This window comes from Rhopilema esculentum, chromosome 9, assembly GCF_057945365.1.
Source record: "Rhopilema esculentum isolate cy_ngs chromosome 9, ASM5794536v1, whole genome shotgun sequence".
Classification (NCBI taxonomy): Eukaryota; Metazoa; Cnidaria; class Scyphozoa; order Rhizostomeae; family Rhizostomatidae; genus Rhopilema; species Rhopilema esculentum.
The window spans coordinates 1,394,019-1,412,445 of record NC_142823.1 but is presented as its reverse complement, the minus strand read 5'-3'; the positions used below and the strand labels follow the sequence as shown (position 1 = coordinate 1,412,445).

The 18,427-nt window shown below is 37.0% G+C and overlaps 2 protein-coding genes across 5 annotated transcripts; one reads left to right on the top strand and one right to left on the bottom strand.

Moving 5' to 3' along the window:
- Positions 1-76: 76 nt before the first annotated feature.
- On the bottom strand, positions 77-14,914 carry LOC135689299 (uncharacterized). 4 transcript variants are annotated; one of them, XM_065206487.2, is made up of 3 exons: positions 12,584-14,914; positions 2,151-2,518; positions 77-813 (listed from the first exon to the last, which is right to left on the bottom strand). In XM_065206487.2, the coding sequence occupies exons 2-3, from the start codon at positions 2,296-2,298 to the stop codon at positions 491-493; spliced, it is 471 nt and encodes a 156-aa protein (XP_065062559.1). In that variant the 5' UTR covers positions 2,299-2,518; positions 12,584-14,914; the 3' UTR covers positions 77-490. The 4 variants fall into 4 exon arrangements, with proteins under 4 accessions (XP_065062559.1, XP_065062561.1, XP_065062558.1 ...); XM_065206489.2 differs by lacking the exon at positions 12,584-14,914 and adding an exon at positions 6,780-8,194; XM_065206486.2 differs by lacking the exon at positions 12,584-14,914 and adding an exon at positions 6,814-8,194.
- Positions 9,116-12,589, top strand: LOC135689300 (uncharacterized). Its single transcript, XM_065206490.2, has 2 exons — positions 9,116-9,367; positions 11,389-12,589. The coding sequence occupies exons 1-2, from the start codon at positions 9,211-9,213 to the stop codon at positions 11,727-11,729; spliced, it is 498 nt and encodes a 165-aa protein (XP_065062562.2). The 5' UTR covers positions 9,116-9,210; the 3' UTR covers positions 11,730-12,589.
- Positions 14,915-18,427: the final 3,513 nt, after the last annotated feature.

Here is an 18,427-nt window from a genome sequence, read left to right as displayed (position 1 = left end):
TTGGTCTTTCAGATATTTTTTTTACACCCTGTTTCATCGTCCTTCTTATGTTTTCCATATTATTTGTCTGTTATTGTTGTCCCTTGATTTGTGTGAAAATTCCAATAAATCTTTGACCTAGCTTTGTGGACACTGACAACGTCAATTTGGACAAAAGATGGCGAATTTATCAAGATTGAGGTTACAAAAGAAGATGATTTATTTAAATTAAAAAATTTTTATACTTCAAAAACATATTTTTTAAGAAATTCATTATCCCTGTAAACAGGTATGTCTGATGTACGATAAGTTGATGAAGCTCACACGATTTAAATTTATAAGTCGTCAAATTTATAAGTGATTTGTTTATGAATTTGTTTTTTTTCCAATTGCCCGGTTCATCATCTCGGTCATCTTGATATTATTGATATTTCTTCAATACTGAAGCCAAACACTACCCACTTACCAAGTAAAAAGTGCTCTATGTTCCTAAATATTTTGTTATTTTATGTTACATTTTCTTGTTTAAGCTGTTATTGTTTTCATTACTCGGATCGTTTAGTGGCTGCTCTGAATTTCGCTTCTCTCTTAGTGCCCTCAGGGCTTCTGCCAAGAATTGTTCGCACTTCTTATTGCCATAGGTCTTGGCGATGTCAAGAGGCGTTGCACCGGACTCGTCTTCCTGGTCAATCGGTGCATCGTATTCCAACAGGATTTGGAGGATCTTGATATTGTCTTGCTCTGCCGCCATATGTACGGGCGTCATTCCTGACTTAGTTTTTGCGCCGGCGTCCGCCCCGCTCACCAACAATGTGCGTACACAGTTCAGTTTGCCTAGGATTCGGGTAAATAAGAATTAGCATAGTTCCTAGCGAAATAATCTTGAGCGAATCATTACGAATTGCAATTACATGCCTTATTGACTGACACGAGGTATTTCAATGTTCTTCGTTCCTATTTTGATCAAAGATTTTGCAAAACTTCCTTCCTTATTTAAGAAAATTTGAAAATGTACTCACTCTTTATATTGAAATTCGCCACTTTTGTACACCACTCCTTAAGTATAATTTCTGTTATTTTCTTTATTCACCTTTATAGTCCAATACGCTATCAGTTATATGAGGATCACAAACCCCCATTGAGAAGCACGGCTCCTGCCCGTTTAAAAAAAATTAGCTATCATAGTTCTTGAAGTTGTTGTACCTCTCGAACATTCATGTGTTACCTGTATCTCTTTAGACATAAGACATGGACATACCCGGTAAGGATAAATTTCAAATGAAAAAATTGAAGCGTTTCAGGTGCGGTTTAAGCATTTCAAGAGCTTTTGCTGGTACGGGGCCCTTTGTACATCGTCTGTGCTTACGATTCTGGTGAAAAGAATTCGCTTCTCCTTTGTCATTCATAGATCCGACATCAAAACAGCTATCACTAGCTTATATCAGTCTTTTCGATTGCCTGTTACGCACTAATACATCGGGCGTTTCAAGTAGATAGACTACAGTATGTACAAAGAGGTCAGTCAAAAATACGTCACTCGCCCCAGACCTCATTCTTTCCAATCTCGGGATAAAAAGCCGAAGAAGTAATAACCATAAAATTCATTAAACAAAAACTTTTTTCTTCAAGTCAGTTATTCTTCGCGTGATGGCTGTCGTCCGACACAGTGAGTTGAACATTGGAAGAGCTCCTGATCAATTGGATAGTTAAAACCGCTATCTATAATCTCGCTTGGACAAGTCCCTCCCACTGAGATAAAAGATATCAAAAGAAGAATTAGTCTAGTATGTATGGTTGCTGTTTGTTACCTTATTCTTACACAAAACGTCGATCACAATATTATAGATTAAATTTTTGTGACACAAAATGTGATCTATCTCGTGGCCAAACAAATTCGTTGAACTAAGTCTCATTGGGTACAAACCTGGAGGTCAGAACATTTCAGTAAATATTCATGTAGATATACCAGTTTCAAAAATTGTTTTGTATGATTTATTTAATAATTTTAGGTTTTTTCATATAATTCATGCTGCTAAGCTCTCCTGGTCAGATCTGAAATTAACTCAACTTCCGAAAGGGCCCCTGAAAGAAAGTCTGTTAGAACAACTAGATACTTGCCCTTATAAAGGGATGATTAAAAAAAGTTTTGAGCAGTTTCTTAGTAACCTCACCGCTTTCTATGGCAACGTGCAAGGGCGTTCTCCTTTCGTAAGTCCAGTCTTCACTGTCAACATCATATTGGCCATCGGCTAGCAACTTGTCAAGCAATTTTTTGTTTCCCAAAGATGCTGCCTCGTGAAGTTCCGTTGGGTCTTGCATTTCAATTCTTTACAAGCGGTAATGTTTTGCTTCTCTGCATCTCTGCCTAGCAAGGGTTCGAACCAGCATTCGAATCGTGTAGTCTTGATCTTTGATGCTCTCAATCTTTCGAATCCTTGCTCGTATTTCACAAAGATTGTGAATAATGTTTTCTTTCTTTCGTGGACTGCTTCAAAAGACTATCGTTTTTTCCACTCAGCTTTCTTCAACAAAACCGCATCTATATAAAAGATGGCTATATTTATTCAATGCTTGATATCTACCTAGATACGCTCAGATAAGTGAACTTTATCGAGACAAAACAAATGCAGCTTATTTAAATTCTGAAAGTCTAGAGGCTGCTTTGTTAGGGTTTTAGCAGATCCATACTAAACCGTACGTTGCACCTTGTCTTTTGATTCAAGAACAGGCATGGAGATCAAATGATTCTTATTCGTGAGCAGGTTTTGCATCACAGAAATGTTTAAGTTATGCTGTAAAAATTCAACTTATAGTGGTTATTGAATAGATTTTAAAGTATGAAGTATGCACTGTGCAGTATCAATAAAGTAAAGTTGATTATTCTTGACATTCTCGAGAGAACAACATCGGCATTGCAGATAAACTCGTGCCCAGTAATACCGCGGTTAAACTCGTGCCCAGTAATACCGCGGTAATGCCGCAGTAATACCGCGGTTTATGGAGCTTTTTCAAGATGGTTATACCCTAGGAGAGAGTACAATGGTAAATTTAGGATGGGAATAGGTAAGAAACGATTTTCGGGACAAGCAACTTGTTCAAATACTTTTAAATTTCCTGACATGTTGGAAGATTTTATTAGTCTCTAAATCTAGTGATAATTAATAGGCAATTTGGTTTACTGTTTAATTTGAAAACAGCAAAGTCGTGAAATTAACCAGCATTATTTGGTATTAAAGTTACTAAAAAACCTTTATTGGGTTTTTTAGCACCCCAGTATAAAACATACCCAATGATACAAAAAGTATCCAATTTCTGTATGAAACCTTCTATCCTCCATGAAGAACGGTAAACAATTTTGCCATCAAAAAATGAATGAAGCAAAACTGAACGTATGTGAATTATTGAACGTAACAATTATCTTTTTGCATTTGAATTGAATGCCTAAGACAACAAGATATATCCCCACCCTCGACAATAAGAACAAAAGTGAAAGTTATTTGCATTTTCTATGCATTGCATGTATTCAAATATCAGAAACATGTATGGATAAAGTGCTAATCGGTCAATCATGTTACCTCTGCTGCAAGAGCGTCTACCATTCTGTTCGTGAAAATGCAGAAGAAATAGTTTCCCCCAAAACGAACTCCAGAGTGGACAATTTCGGCCAAAAGTAAACTGCATCAGCCAAAATTCGATACTAGTTGTATTAAGACACTTTAGTATCACCAGGCTTGATGGAACTAGAGTTTAAAGTACCTAGAACATTTGGTAACCACACCATCAATCCCATTGACACGAAACAAAAGCAACATTAGCATTCTGGCCTAAGTAGTATTTGGATCGTAACCGTTTTTGTTCTCCCTTGATCAACCTTTCTTTATCGTCTGCCAAAAACAAAGTCAGTGGATTATATATCAGCCAGTTTTTTGTTTCGTTTGTAAAAAGAATGCGAAGCATAATCTTCGGGGCTGTTTATTTGCCGATTCCTGATCTCCGATTTTAGCCTGTCTTTTTTTCTCGAGCAAAACCTTGCTTAACAATCTCATCATCTAAAGGTTAGACCCCAACAGAGAACACGTCTGATTCAATTTTCAAATATCAAAAGTATAAGCAAAGCAAAAGTACAGTCCTTGTTTCCACTTTGTTTCTTCCTGTTCCTTTTTAAAATGCGTAAAATGACATTGTATATGTTGCAGTCGTATTTTCCAACAGGCTGATAGCTGCTATTCTTGCTGGAAAGATTGAATTGTTTATCACCCCATTGTCAAATAAAGTTGACGATTTTCCCGGATCTTATTTATCACATCTCCATTTTTATGCTCACTTTAATATGTTATGTTTGCTTGTTATCTTTTGCCTTTTCTTTTGAATAATTGCTACAGGTTTTCTTTATGCTTTGTAAACAACCTTTTACTGTTATGGATGGAAAGTTCACAACTACCCAAGGAAAGATTAAACAAGACAACATCCCATTGATGAAACGGGCAACGGGGTAGAAGGTTTCACTGTATCCTCAGCTTATCACTACGACTATTCTGTCTTTTCTTTTCTGTTTGTTTACATTGGACCAAATAAAGGAGCTGGATTAATAATTAAAGTCTATCTCCGAAATCCCGGGCCGTAAATCCCGGGGGGACGAGGGGGACTGGACCCCCCTCCCAAAAAAAATCTGGATCAAAACGATTTATTTTAGAAATTATCGTCATTTTCTTTTATCATCCCCGGTAGCTGGGTTCGGACCAAACAAAGTTCTGTTGAGTTATTGCAACATACCTCAGCCACTATGTCATGGTGTGAAGCGCAAGTTTACTCTTGTAGATGGCTGTTATTTATGTTTGCAGAGTGGTGTCGAGTCGGTGACGATGTCCATGGAGGGGATTAGCCCCGAATATATCTTATCCACCGGTCACCCCTTGAATAAATCTCAAAAACATGTAAGAAAAGAATTGTTTAAGTCGCCATAAATCTCAACAAACCCACATTACATATATTTTCATACTCACCGTTTTATAAAAATCCTAACTCAAAACCTAGGTCCTAAAGTTCTCAATTTTGAACCTCTATTAGCCGAATTGCGGTACGAAGACCTCCATAATAGCTCCTTGATTTTAACTGCACATTTAGTGACATGAAAATAGCATAGACACAAAAAAAGAAATTATGCTTTTAACTGTAGCTAGGAACAAGGCCAAAAGACAAAGAGGGCAAGAAGTCAAACTAATTGGCGTAAATGTAAGAAGTACTTTTGCATTTAATGTAGAGAGAAGCGATGACTAAACTCTTATTATTAGAATGCAAGGAATTCTGCCCAGCCTCGATTTTTTTAAGAAAATTTTCTTTTGGAGCCCGAATATGTTCTTAGATACATCCTTATCTTTTACGAATCCGATATGGTTTCAAGAAAAAAACGCTTGCTCTCTAATAGAAAACACCTTTTCTTTCTTTTCCTCAATGTCTGTCACTAGAGTTTAAGCATTTCCCCAGCATCTGTAACGAGACTTTTTCCCTTCCCAATTTCTCCCAGAAACAGTAATCTGTGTTCTTCTGAGAAACGTCGATTTGTCTATCCTGAACGGTATAGCATTTCATTAAACTTGGTCAGGGAGATGCTTTTATAGCTATTTAGAAGGTATGATTTCAAAAATTTCCTCCCGCGTCGGCCCCAACCATGGTGGGTCCTCCTACATCACTAAACGTGATTCTCAGCCCCCCCCCCCCAGGTCCAATTTCTTCAAGCTGTCTCTGAAAAATGTTATTAACGCAATTATGAAAAAGTCAACGTGCTAAGAAATATCTGTAAATATCTTCTATAGAGCTGAAAAACCTTACTAAATCTAAAAATATTTTTTTTGTTTATTAAGTCGTTTGCCCCTCAAACTGTTTCCATAACACATACCATAAATTGCTTAGTTGTGCCATGACCCACTGCACACTTTATATTCATTCGCTCTGCTGACCCCCCCCCCTCCCCCTCCCTAATCCACATGACAGATTTACGGCCCTGACCGTAATCCCCAATTTTCAGAAAGCCTCTTTCCGACCGAGAAACGGCCGCGTTTTAACAAGCAAGATTTGGGAAGGGGAACCAAATTACTACACTTTTTCAGCAAAACGAAAGAAAGGGGAGCGTTCCCAAACTAGCACGGGACCAAGCAACTGCAATGTCTATTGTCGCCTTTCTGGCATTGAACCATATCTTTCCATTCTCCTTTCTAGTGCAAGAAGGTCCATGTAAGAACTTTAAGTAGGGTTCAGAGCACGTTTAAAGTTGGCTTATAGAGTGATCTGGCGCGTCCTTCCGTCACACATGTGATACCAGGGCCTTTTTACGCGCGGTGAAGTAGCAAGCATAATATTCTGTGCTACAACATGTTCATCGTTAGCCACTCGCACGTGCTTTACGTAGATGCGGAAACATTTGCAACGATTAAAACGTGTCTCATTTTACCACAAACAGCTGTGGTTGCATGTCAGTACGCGCAGTAATTTTAAAATGGTTAGTCAGAGCTTATTCATTTCGCATATGTAGAGTTTCAGCCCTACTCCTCCTGTCTGACTCGAAAGCTGCATTTCCTTATAGAGAAAGATTCGGTTACTTTAAAACCTAAAACAAACTAACAGAATATTCTTTAGCTCTTCTTTGAAGTTATCCACTCAGAATAAGGCGTTTACAAGGATATATTTGGTATGGATAGCGATAAATTAAAGAAAGCAATGGAAATCGTTTACATTAATATTTCTTATATATTTGCTCATTTTGAAAGATTTTAAAAACATCAGTTAAAGACATTAACACTCACAAAGATTTGAAATGAAATAAGAATGCCAAATCACCTGTGTTGTTGCATTTTGCGATTTCCTTTATGCTTAGTTCCGCCTTAACTGATCAAAAAGCTCTTTAGTGAAATATTCCATTTCAATAGCAGGTTCCTTTCTTATACTTACTTTTATTTGCAGACAGGTGCTTTTAAATGACCTGTTAATTCGTGTTGGTATTAAAATGCAATCTTTTTCCTCGGTGTTGAACGGCATTGAATAATACCTCTTCAACCTCTACCTTATAGATACATCTTGCACTGACCTACCGAGACGGGAGGGCAAGGGAGCAATTACCCCTTGGTTTAGGTCGGCAATTACAAATCATATCTGAATTGGTAAATATCAAAAATGATTTAAGAATATGAATTAAAAGTAAATGAAGAAAATCGTATGCATATCAAATCCATTTAGCGCATTTAAGTTTTTTGTTTGGGGAGTAAGGGACCCAAGCATTGGGTCAGCTCCAGTGCCCGGTGTAGCTCTCGGCAGTCCTGAATTCTTGCAGTTTGCTTCCTATAAACCAGACTAAATGATTTTGACAAGTTTGAATCAACTAGTTCTCATCCCTCGTGTAATTAACCTTCTTTAGGCTCATTGATGAAATTCTGGCTTTCATAAAATGTCTCTTAAAACTTAGAATCATGTAAATTGCTATAACACCTTATGATTATTATGCCTACTGAAAAGATACCAAGATCATTGTGGACAACACTTGGACAACACCAACTTCATCAACACACTCTGCACACCCAAATCAACATTCAAGAATGCCTGACAGTCTGAGAAAGCTCCGTCCTAACAGACCAACTTTCCATCACAAAATATATCTAACATTCACCCAACATTTCATCTAGCATTTTATCCAATATTGTTTCAATCCCATCCGACATTGCTTCTTATATTTCATCCAACATTGTTTCAATCCCATCCGACATTGCTTCTTGTGTTTCATCCAACATTGTTTCAATCCCATCCGACATTGCTTCTTATATTTCATCCAGCATTGTTTCAATCCCATCCGACATTGCTTCTTATATTTCATCCAACATTGTTTCAATCCCATCCGACATTGCTTCTTGTGTTTCATCCAACATTGTTTCAATCCTATACGACATTGTTTCTAACATTTCATCCAGTATTTTTTTATACGGTCCATCCAACATTTTCTCTAACATTCCATCTAACATTTCTTCAAAATCCCATCCGACCTTTTCTTTTTTGTCATTTTCAACACTTCAATTTGTTTGTATGCATCAAGTCTTGTCTTTCAAAATTATTTGCTGGTCATCTAAAGTAATTACTAAGAGTGTATGTTTGAACTTGGGGGCTCTAGCCCCCTTCGGAAATCTCTGGTAACTTTTATATGTAGAATACTGTTTTTAACAGTAAAAGATAAAAAGTGACGAATCAAAAAAGGCTGCTTAAAAGTCCAAATTCTATCTTTTATGCGTTTATTCGTTTACTTATCTTTTGTCGAAACAAAAATGGACCATTAACGCTTTGAAAATGAGCTGAACTCCCTTGTATGACAATCGTGGAAACGTAATTGCGACATTATAATGGACTCACTGGAGTTAGTGTTGACTCAATCATTTCTGTAGTCTATGTTACAAATACTCATTACTTAGGAACAAGGAAAATGATGTGTAAATAGGCATTGAGTTTGTGAATAATTGATGCAACTTTGTTTACTGTTGCATTTAGTTTGCATCAGATTAGACAAAGAAATGAGGAAATTTAGCAGGAAAAAGCGGATTGTCGTAAGAGATGCTCTTCAACACGAAAGGAAGCGATGCTTTATAAAAAGTAAAAACAGTGAAATGCGCACTAAAAATATTTTGTTTTTCGAAGCGATTCTTAACTTCAACATTGCCGTGTGTCATTAATTGCTTTGAACACAGATATTACATTATTTTAAGTCAAGAAATACCCTAAGCCTTGTTTTTGGCCGAGTCCTCCATATTCAAGAAGAGCTCCCTGTATGGGCCATTACCTCAAGAGTCTTCCATTACAAGCAGAATCCTCGTCTGATTTTTTTTATCGTTGTTTAATGTTTGCGTTTTGTTATTTTAGTGTTTGATCATGATAGAAAATTCATTAGCTGAAAAACCCCAAAGGATATTTTGAAAAGGATATAAAATACTCAGACATGGCCCCAGTTTTTGCTTAATAAATGGTTTAGATTATCCCAAGCCTTCATATTGATTTGTGAATTTTGTAGTGCGATAAACCTTTAGGTTTATGAAGGGGTAATTTAATGGAATTTTACTGTTGGGCAAAAAAATAATTTTGCTGCTGTGTGAAGATAGGAGACAACATCTAGCGCTGGTGGCAGATGTGAGTTGAGAATCAAATCGAGGCAGTAGAAATAGGCCTACGAAACCTGATCCATAACAACAAAGGACGACGAAAATGAGTCAAAGATTAATAATAAAGGAGGTTCAAAGAACGCCAAGAAATCGCAGAATTTTCAGAGCTATAGCAAGAGATAATAGTGGAGAATCTTTAGAGCCTGCAGAAGATGAGCAAATGTTCTTTGGTTATGGTGGTGGCAATGCTACAGAAAAAAGTAAGTTTTTGCTCTTTAAGTTAGGTTTCCATCCGTCGTTTCTACTTTTCCAATTAGCGTTTGAACGTAATTCCATTCGTGCCCAAATCTAACCCAATTAAGGATAATTGTTTCAAAGATAATTTTGAGAGGAGTAACTTTTCAGTAGCTAGACAATTTGATGTCTGAGGAAAGTTCCTCTATTCTAATGGATAAAGAGCAGCAAGTATTTTCTCAGCAATTATTTCGATGCCTCATAGAATACTGAACGATTTGTCTAAGGCAAGATCAGCTACATTTGTGTAGTCTAAAAAATTAAGATAAAAATAAAGCAGTATTTTGATAGGAATCATTATTAATTTTGTTTGTGTATTTAGTTGATAATTCTTTAATTTCAGATTGATGTTTTTATGTAGTTGCAGTTTTGAAATCACAATTGAAAGTGAGCAAACCATAATTATAAAAATTCATAGATCTAAAATAAAAATGTTATGCTTATAGTAGACTAAGTCAATTTGAAAACAGTCCCAGATAATTTCATCCTGTGGAAGCTATTGCATGAGCAAACCACTCCTAAAAGAAGTACTTACCTGAAGGCCAAAAGTAGGCAGCCAGGCATAACTTTGAATTTCAAGGCATGACCCCCTGCTTAATTTGTCATGGGGTTTATAATACATGTCTCTGCATCATCTTTTGTTTGTGTATTTTCCTGTATTTGTACGTTCCTTTGAAAAATTTGTGATGCTCCGCTTCCAGTTAGTCACCAGCTATGAATGCAAGGCCTTTCGTTGCAAATGTACAATAAAAAGACCCTGTAATCTGTATTGTAAACTGTACTGTAATCTTTTTGTAACCCTAAAAGTGCCTTGTCTATGTTATCAGTCTTTACAGAATATAGTTTTGGAACATTTTAAGGGATGTGATAATTAAGTATTGTTTTCTAGCAATGTCCTCAGACCACATCTATGCAAAAGATATGCAGAAAATTCCCAGTTGTTGAAGCAATGAAAATAGCCACTTCCAAGGTTTTTGCCCTGCTTGCATGAGTTGAAGTGAGAACAAAAAAGGAACAACCTGTTCCATTTCTTACTTTGGCAAAATGCACAAAGTATTCACTAGGTCAACCGTTTTGTGCACAAGAAAAAAGGAAAGACTTTCTATTCATCAATAGGAAATTTTTTGTAAGTTTCTGGATCCAAGTGTAGCATTTGTTAAATCTGGATCCAAGACTTTGGCAATAGGCCAAAGAAGATTTGTCAATTCTATATTTGGAAAGATTATTATCGTAAAGGGCATTGTCAAGAACTATTTGTCTACTGCCATTTTTTCCCTTTATGATAAATCCATGGTGCCCTCATTGATAATGGCCAACAGTTCTGATTTTTTCCTTTTGCAATTTAAAATAGATGAAACTACTCATGTTAACCTCAGTAAACTTATGATCTATCTCTATATTTTGAAAACCAAGATATAATCATTAAGTTTTTAAATTGGAATTTGGCCCAGAACCCTCTCAAGCCTACCAGAACTTTCCAACCTACCAGAATTTGACCCCCTAAAGCTCTATTTAAATGTGCACCTCTGGTTACACCACAACAAGGTTTAACTCACCACACGGTTACGAATCAACAAAACCAATTCATTTGAGAAAAAATTCAGTTGAGGGGAAACACACTGTTATCTTATTAACTAGCAAACAAGAGTGGTACTTATCCAGAAGTCCATCATTGACCAACAACTAAAATAAGAATATCAAATTCAGTATAATTGAAAATATATCAAGATAGTTGTTTATGTGTTTTAAAACAGCAAAACCAATGGACGTTTAATCTCTGCAGAACCACTCGTGTTGAACTGTAAGGAAATAATGGTTTTGACTTTTTTAGGCATCCATTATTTTCATAAAGCTCTTGTTTATACTTCTGCTCTTTTTAGGACTCTTTTTACAAATCCTCCCTTCTAATAAATTAACAGCATGAAAAATTTAGTGCTCTACAAGACCTCCAAACAGCTATTCATGCCGCATTTTCATATTCTTCCAGATATTCATGCCATCGCAAGCATCCATTTGGCACACCCAACTTGCCCAGAAAGCGACAAAGCTTACTACCATTGGGTCACGTTCATGTTTGTCAAGAAAGACTTTCAGCGCATGGGTCTTGGCTCTGAACTACTAGATTTTCTGCAGAACTATGCCTGGAAGTTTAAATCCCACCCTATACGGGTGAATGCCGCGCGAAAATCTATTGGTTTTTTTCTAAAGAACGGTTTCAATGAAATGGGCCCACAATCAGAATGCCTTTGCCCTGGTGGCGGGATTTTCCATTTTTTGCAACTGATGGAAAAAGCACCACCATCCAATATGGTGGAATTATGGGAGTGAAATGAGGAGTGTTGGTCGATGGACCGCAAAGGAAGCATCGCTGCTGTTCGCATTGGCCCTGTAGCTGCAGAAAAATTGGCCTAGTCAGCTAAAAATATGCTGTATCTGATGAAACCTTTTTTGGTTTGCAAGCGATATTATTTTCATTCGATGCATGCATTCCTTGTTTCCTGAGAAGAACATGGTTATGCCAGAGGCTTTTATGGCTCACAATAAAAGATATTGCATTCAGCTGTAAGGCAAAAGCCTCGGTAAATAACCAATGATCAATTGATACCTTGAAAGATCAACGTTGTGTCCGTTTAAAATTTGAATTCTGCGTGGTGCGAAATTGGAACTTTTGATTTTTTTTAATGCAATCTCGAATAATTCCCGATGTGTACAAAATGAGAAAGCAATAAGCTTTGCATCTGATGTGTTTTCAGTCATCGTATGGCTTCATGTGTACGTACGTCTGGTATTAACTACGAATTTCGAGACACGCGGGATGACGTAGTGCTTAATATCATGCCTGAAATGGGTATTTGCTGCGCAAAGACCGCAAAAAGGAAGAAACTCTCAGCATGGTGTGGAATGGCTCATAAACTAAGTTCCTCGCATACGCAGCCAGCCAACTGAATCCTTAGAAATTGGTAAAAAAGGAGATTGGGGTAGCAAAGATTGGATAGATGTTTTGAGAAAATCAAAGCCCTAGATGTTCCCAGCGTGGGTGCCTTTTCTTCGATAAAACTGGACCTGCGTTGAAGACGTGTTCTTAAAACTGCAGGTGTCGTCACAGTGCGTTGCTCCTTCTGCCAACATTCTATATCAATGCTTTATGCAGATGTGCATGCTTAAAACCTCGAACCACTTACCTGGTTTTTATCAAATGCTTGATATTTGCTTTTTAAAGTGACTTCCTCGTGTTTTGCTATTTTTTTCATCCGGTCGGTACAAACAAACCTAGAACAAACGATACCTATCAATCGCCTCACTAGATTGTTTTTATGAATGGGCGATAAATTTTGTTTGATTACGTTTTACTGTATTTGCTTATTTACTGAAGAGAAATGGACACATAGCTACTCTTGAGCAAACAGCGAAGAGACGGCGCACTGATCTGTTGAACGCTTTATCGCGTTGTAACAAAAGAGAACTTTACAATAGGACTTAAAACAGTTTACTTCAGCAATGCTATGTTGAGCACAGTATCGAAGAGCTTAGGGTAATTTCGATGAATCTGGAAATCGTAAAAATTTGCCCCGTTTCGCACAGTGTATTTCAACATTCTCAATTCTTGTTGATGTGTATCCGGTCTTGGATTTCATGATGCACACCGCTGTGTGTATAAACGCAGAACTTGGACCAAAAATTTGAAGTTCGGCACAGCAAAATGCACAGCAAATTCAAGTAGTTCAGAACAAAAAATTAGCAAACAAACGACAGCTGCGAGTAGCCTCTTTTAGGTTGTAGTTAAGACCTCGCTTTCATGATACAGTATTCGAATGAATACATAGCCTGATAACCAGACCCCGATTGTCAATACAGTAAAAAGTTTTGAAATGAAATCTGCATCCATCAAAAGACTGATTGCCATAAGATTTAAATATACCGATTGACAAGAATTTTATTTTAACAAAGCAAAAGCTTATACCACCATGTTCTCTGGTAATTCTAAACCGCACTCAACAGCTTCCCTTGTAAGGCAAGAAATACGAATAAGGAAGTCCCCACTGTCTAGTTCATGTTTCAAGACCCTTTGGCTAGCAGTTGCCTAGATCAGAAAATGCATAGGAGGGTGAGATACTTAGATTATCCGACAAAAATCCAAAAAACCTTTTCATAAATGTGAACATTACATAACTACATTAGAACTGAAGAAACAGAAGATGCAGTCCAGAGATATATTCATAGTCGAGTGTCATAAATCATACTTTTTGAAGATTTTTCTGGACATTCTCCTCAAAGTAATTAGCAAGCACCGTACCTTATAAAAAAAAGATTGCCAATGTAATTCAGAACAACGGAAGAAATCGTTATATTCAGATTGAATATCGTTATATTCTTTCCTCTCAATATGTAACACTTAGGTAAATATACACTTAGATAAATATAAAACCATTTTACATTTCCGAAAAATTCAGAAGTTTTCCGACAAGATAGCAGCTTTGTTTACAAGGGGCTTTTTCGCCCAGGCCCCCCTATCTACGCCACTGCTGGCTAGTTTATGTAACACAGACCATGATGCGCCAGGGCCCACGCCACCGGGGGAGCCGAAGTGGCCATGGCCCCCCACTTTTTGCGAAGCGAGTAGTTTTTGAGCTGCAGTAGAAAGGGGAAAGAATCTTGCCCCCAACATTTGCTAGCCTTGGCTCCCCCCCTTCATTTTCAAATTCGTGGCCTGGACCCTGTGCGTGATGGATGTTACATGAAAATAAATGCAGCTAGTGCCTTTCAAAGAGTAATGTAGATTGTAGATACCTTTTTAGTGCGAATCTGCTATTCATTATTAACAGAGCATATAGAAGCATTGCCGTGAATCCTTTCAGAGAATTTCAGCACCGTACAAATATATTTATTGAAAATTCAACTGGAATAGGAAACTTGTCAAGATAACGTAGATCTCTCTTTCATAAGGACGTTGAAAGAGGCCGATGATGTTTTGCATATTGGAAAAAGGTTCGTTGATAAACTTACATCATTTTTCTTACAACTGATCGAAAAAACATTTCCATGGGGTGAAGGGTGAGAATAATCGAATGTTGCAAATTTAATTGGAACAGTTAGTTTTTGCTGGGAATAGAACCGTTTTCCTGATCTTGCAGCTGGCCTCTGGTTCCGAAAGTCTCCGCCAATGGGCTTAAATCAAGCACCCTTTGTTATTTTTAATTGGCTCATATTAAAATCGGCTAGTAATAAAGACTAAAAATCTCTTTCTAAAAAGACGATTTCCCACGAAAAATCCTACGAATGTAACAAGAATTGATATTCATGATTTTGCATTGGAACTTCGTGAGATTATGTACTCAAATAGTTGCTAAACGGCAATAGTGAATTCCACTGGGCATGGATAAAATTGATGTTATCTGCGAGCAAATTCCCTCACAATTTGTATGTTGGCATGCTTAGGGACAACGTGGCTACTGAATCCTAGTCACAGAATCTCCGTTCTGTGTTCTAGTCTTCGGGTTGACGTCGAGGCCTACCTACGATGTCTTTAGTGAAGAACGAACAATTGAATCCTGGGGGGGGGGTACTCTCTTTATGGTCTAATAGGGAGGTCCGTCCGGGTCAAAGAGGACCAAAGCTAAAATGTTAACCTCAAACGATAGTCTTTTTTGACAATAACCCTTAAATGGTAGCATAAGGACGGAAATTATGTCCTTGGTAGCTTCCATTTCTTTATGCGTGTCTTGTCCTTCTTTGACAAATTTCTTCTCCATTGACTGTTGTTGATTCGAGAAAAATAAAATCTTGTTCATTGTCTATAATAAATTGCAAGCTAAACTAAGCCAATGTGTTATTATCAAAACTGGTCATTTGGTAGCCATTTGGCAAGACCCCCAAATCGATTGCCCCCCCCATTTCAGGCCTTAGTGGGAGTACCCTCTTTGGAACTGAATTTCGGGGTGCTTTTATATAATGCTTTTTTAAAAGAAGGCACTTTTAACAACACGGAGGCCCGGTTTGCCGATAATTGAGAGCATCGAAAAAACATGCCAGGCAGGCTGTGATGAAAAATTAAAACAAAACAACATGTTTTTGAAAATCTGCGTTCTTGACGAAAGCAGAGTAGATTTTATCAGTTGATCACCTGTTCTACTAAAATTTTCATGCAAATGTGTTCTTTTGTGGTCTTGGAACCAATTTATGGAATTTTGTAGTGGAAAAATCAATGTCAAAATGAGAACAAAATTGCGAACTGAACAACAAGGCCTCAAAATATTCAGAAATAAAGAACACCAAGGCTTGGTAATAATCATTTAGTGCTTATGTAGAAATGAGTGCATGGCAATTAATATGATGTTTGAACGTTCTGTGTTTTCTTTCGTTGAAATGTGATTGTGCGCAAAAAAGTCGTCGTTACACCGTTACGAATGGCACAGTGAAGTCAATTTCGAGCGCTATGTTTGTGTGAATGACGAAAAGTGCCGTTTCAATCCTAGATGACAAAAAACTCCTCGGTTTTAACGAAATTGTTTTCCGTTCAGCACTTCCATGCCTCCCATAGCTATCGCCTTGCTTGGCATTGCATCTTAAGTCAGGAACTTCGTCTCAGTGCCTTGTAACCTACAGACAACAGAAAGGTTTCTCAAACAGGCCCCTAATTTGGTCCAGAAAGTGTCTTCTATTTTGGAGCTTTATTTTACTTTAAATTTCAGTTACCAACAAAAATGTCAAAGTCCAGGGTAAAATATCAGATAATTAGGTTATTGGTACGCTATCAAATTTGCAACAGTCCCTTGAAAGGCGGAAGGAAATCATAAAAAAGGAAGTTGTTTTAGTTCTTAGAAAATCAGAATGACAAAGTTGTGAGAATTTCTCATGATGATGCAAATATAAAGATATTCTCTTTCATTCTCAGAACATGCTTTCATTCGTTGTAACGTGCTTTTTTCAATATTTGTAAGTTCGTAGCATTTCTTTGCTGTGTAAAGAGAGTGTTATTTTAATCAATATTTTCGTTTTGGGCATTCGTGAGGGGCATTACGATTTTTAAAGCAAAGGGTGTGGAAAACTTTTTCCGTTTTTAGCAAAACATTTCCTCTTTGAGATTTCTCCTGTGAATCTAATGCTTTCTGCTTGTAATTGTATAGGACATTGTCCGCAAATGGGTAAATTTCGAGCACGTAAACAGAATCCCAACAGAGAAGCGGATGTGGACGCTCCACCGTTCTCCATTCCTATCTTCTGTTTCCTCTTCAATTTATGTGGCCCTGGTACCCAGGCTAGCAAATGAGTTGATTTGGAAATAGTAACAGGACTAATAGTTAGTCAATAAATATTTAGGGGCGATTGGGGCAGTTACTCACGGCATCAAGAACTGCATGACAATAATCTTGAAAATAATTCGGTTGCCCCTTTTGGTTTTAGTTATTGATCGAAGGTGCTCTTAGATCCAGGGCCTATTTTAAGAAATTCTCAATACTGCACATTTATTATCATATTTTCTTATAGGAAATTTTTCTGTTGCAATTAGTGCAAACCACTGCAAACCCCAGGTGCAATGCAAGCGTAGCGAGAAAATTCCCCGAACTTTGAACACGTGTATAGGCCATGACGCAGAAATCACAAACAGACAGACGATAATATACACAATCAACAATAACATTTCAAAACAGCAACAAAACAAACAGTAGCTACAAAACTTGAATAGAAACATAGTCATTTATCACTTATAAACGGGGTCACTATCTCGTGTTTTGTCTGGACAGTACAACTAAAAAGTTTTATTAGGCTCTTTATCTTTCTTTTTGTTAAGTTGTTTCTTTTTGTTTTGTTAAGTGAACTTCTGCTAGACGCCAAGAGCATGATAGGGCAACTGATAAATTGTTACTGAATGTTCAAAATAAGAAATTAAGAAATTTACAGCAATGCTGACATTTACAAGTAGATGTTTTGTTTTTGGTTCTGGGCATTTCGTTTTGTTGTAAGTTTTGATAGGAGAGTCTTTCCGATGGTCATGCGAGATTTACAATACATGAACTCTATATCGAACTGACGAGGAAAATTCACATTTTGAGAACAAAGCAGGAATCTGGGATAGCCGCAAAAAGACATTTTCACAAATCCCAAAATTCAATACTGTACATTTTCCAAATCAACACTGCGCAAAGTGTGTAATACTGCACACTAAAATAGGCCCTGCTTAGAAATCGTTACGCCACTGATAAATTTTCAACATAATACAACGCAATATTCCAAAATACAACCAAAGTATCGTATGATGTAAAAAATTTGAATCTGGCAGCCCATTAGAAAAATGTGACTTTTACGCCAGTAAGTTTGACCTACGAGGTTACCCATCTTTGTTGTCCGATAAGAAGTTAGACGGATTAACCAGGTTTAGCTACCATGAATTAAAGTAATTAAATGTGCGTTCTAACAAACCAAAAGAAAAAACAAATAACATAGGAGCTAGCTATTATTGTAAAACTTCATTGACAAAAATACGAAAGAAAGTTTTGACATCGTTTTATCGATTTTGAATTGTGTTATGATAAAAATTTTGTCCATCAGCTCCTTTTTTCACATACATACATAAGAAATAATGTTTCTTTTGTAGCAATAGCAATCCACTACAAATGTAATAAACCAAAATTTAAAAATAGATTATCATTTTGATAGGACTTAAATTTACTTAAATGTCTTTCTTGACTCGTAGGGTAAAGAACTTGTCTTTTAAAGTCAGCAACTGAAATAGCTGGCGTTTTTTCTTTAGCATACAGTGGACGGATCATTGTAGAATGAAACTCATCTGCGATATACAGTGACGCCGGAGAGGGGGGCGCGGGGGTCAACCGCCCCTGTTGCCTCTTGATAGGAGGAACAAGAGTAGCTAAAGTATCTTTTCATAGAAGTGCCCATGACACCGGCCGTTTGTAATTATCAAAATGTTTATATGAAATTTTTACGGTACTGCCTTATTCATGACGAAATTTCTAAAATTTTTTTATTCCAAAAGTTAGCCGATTTTCATGATACCTACAATAGATTGA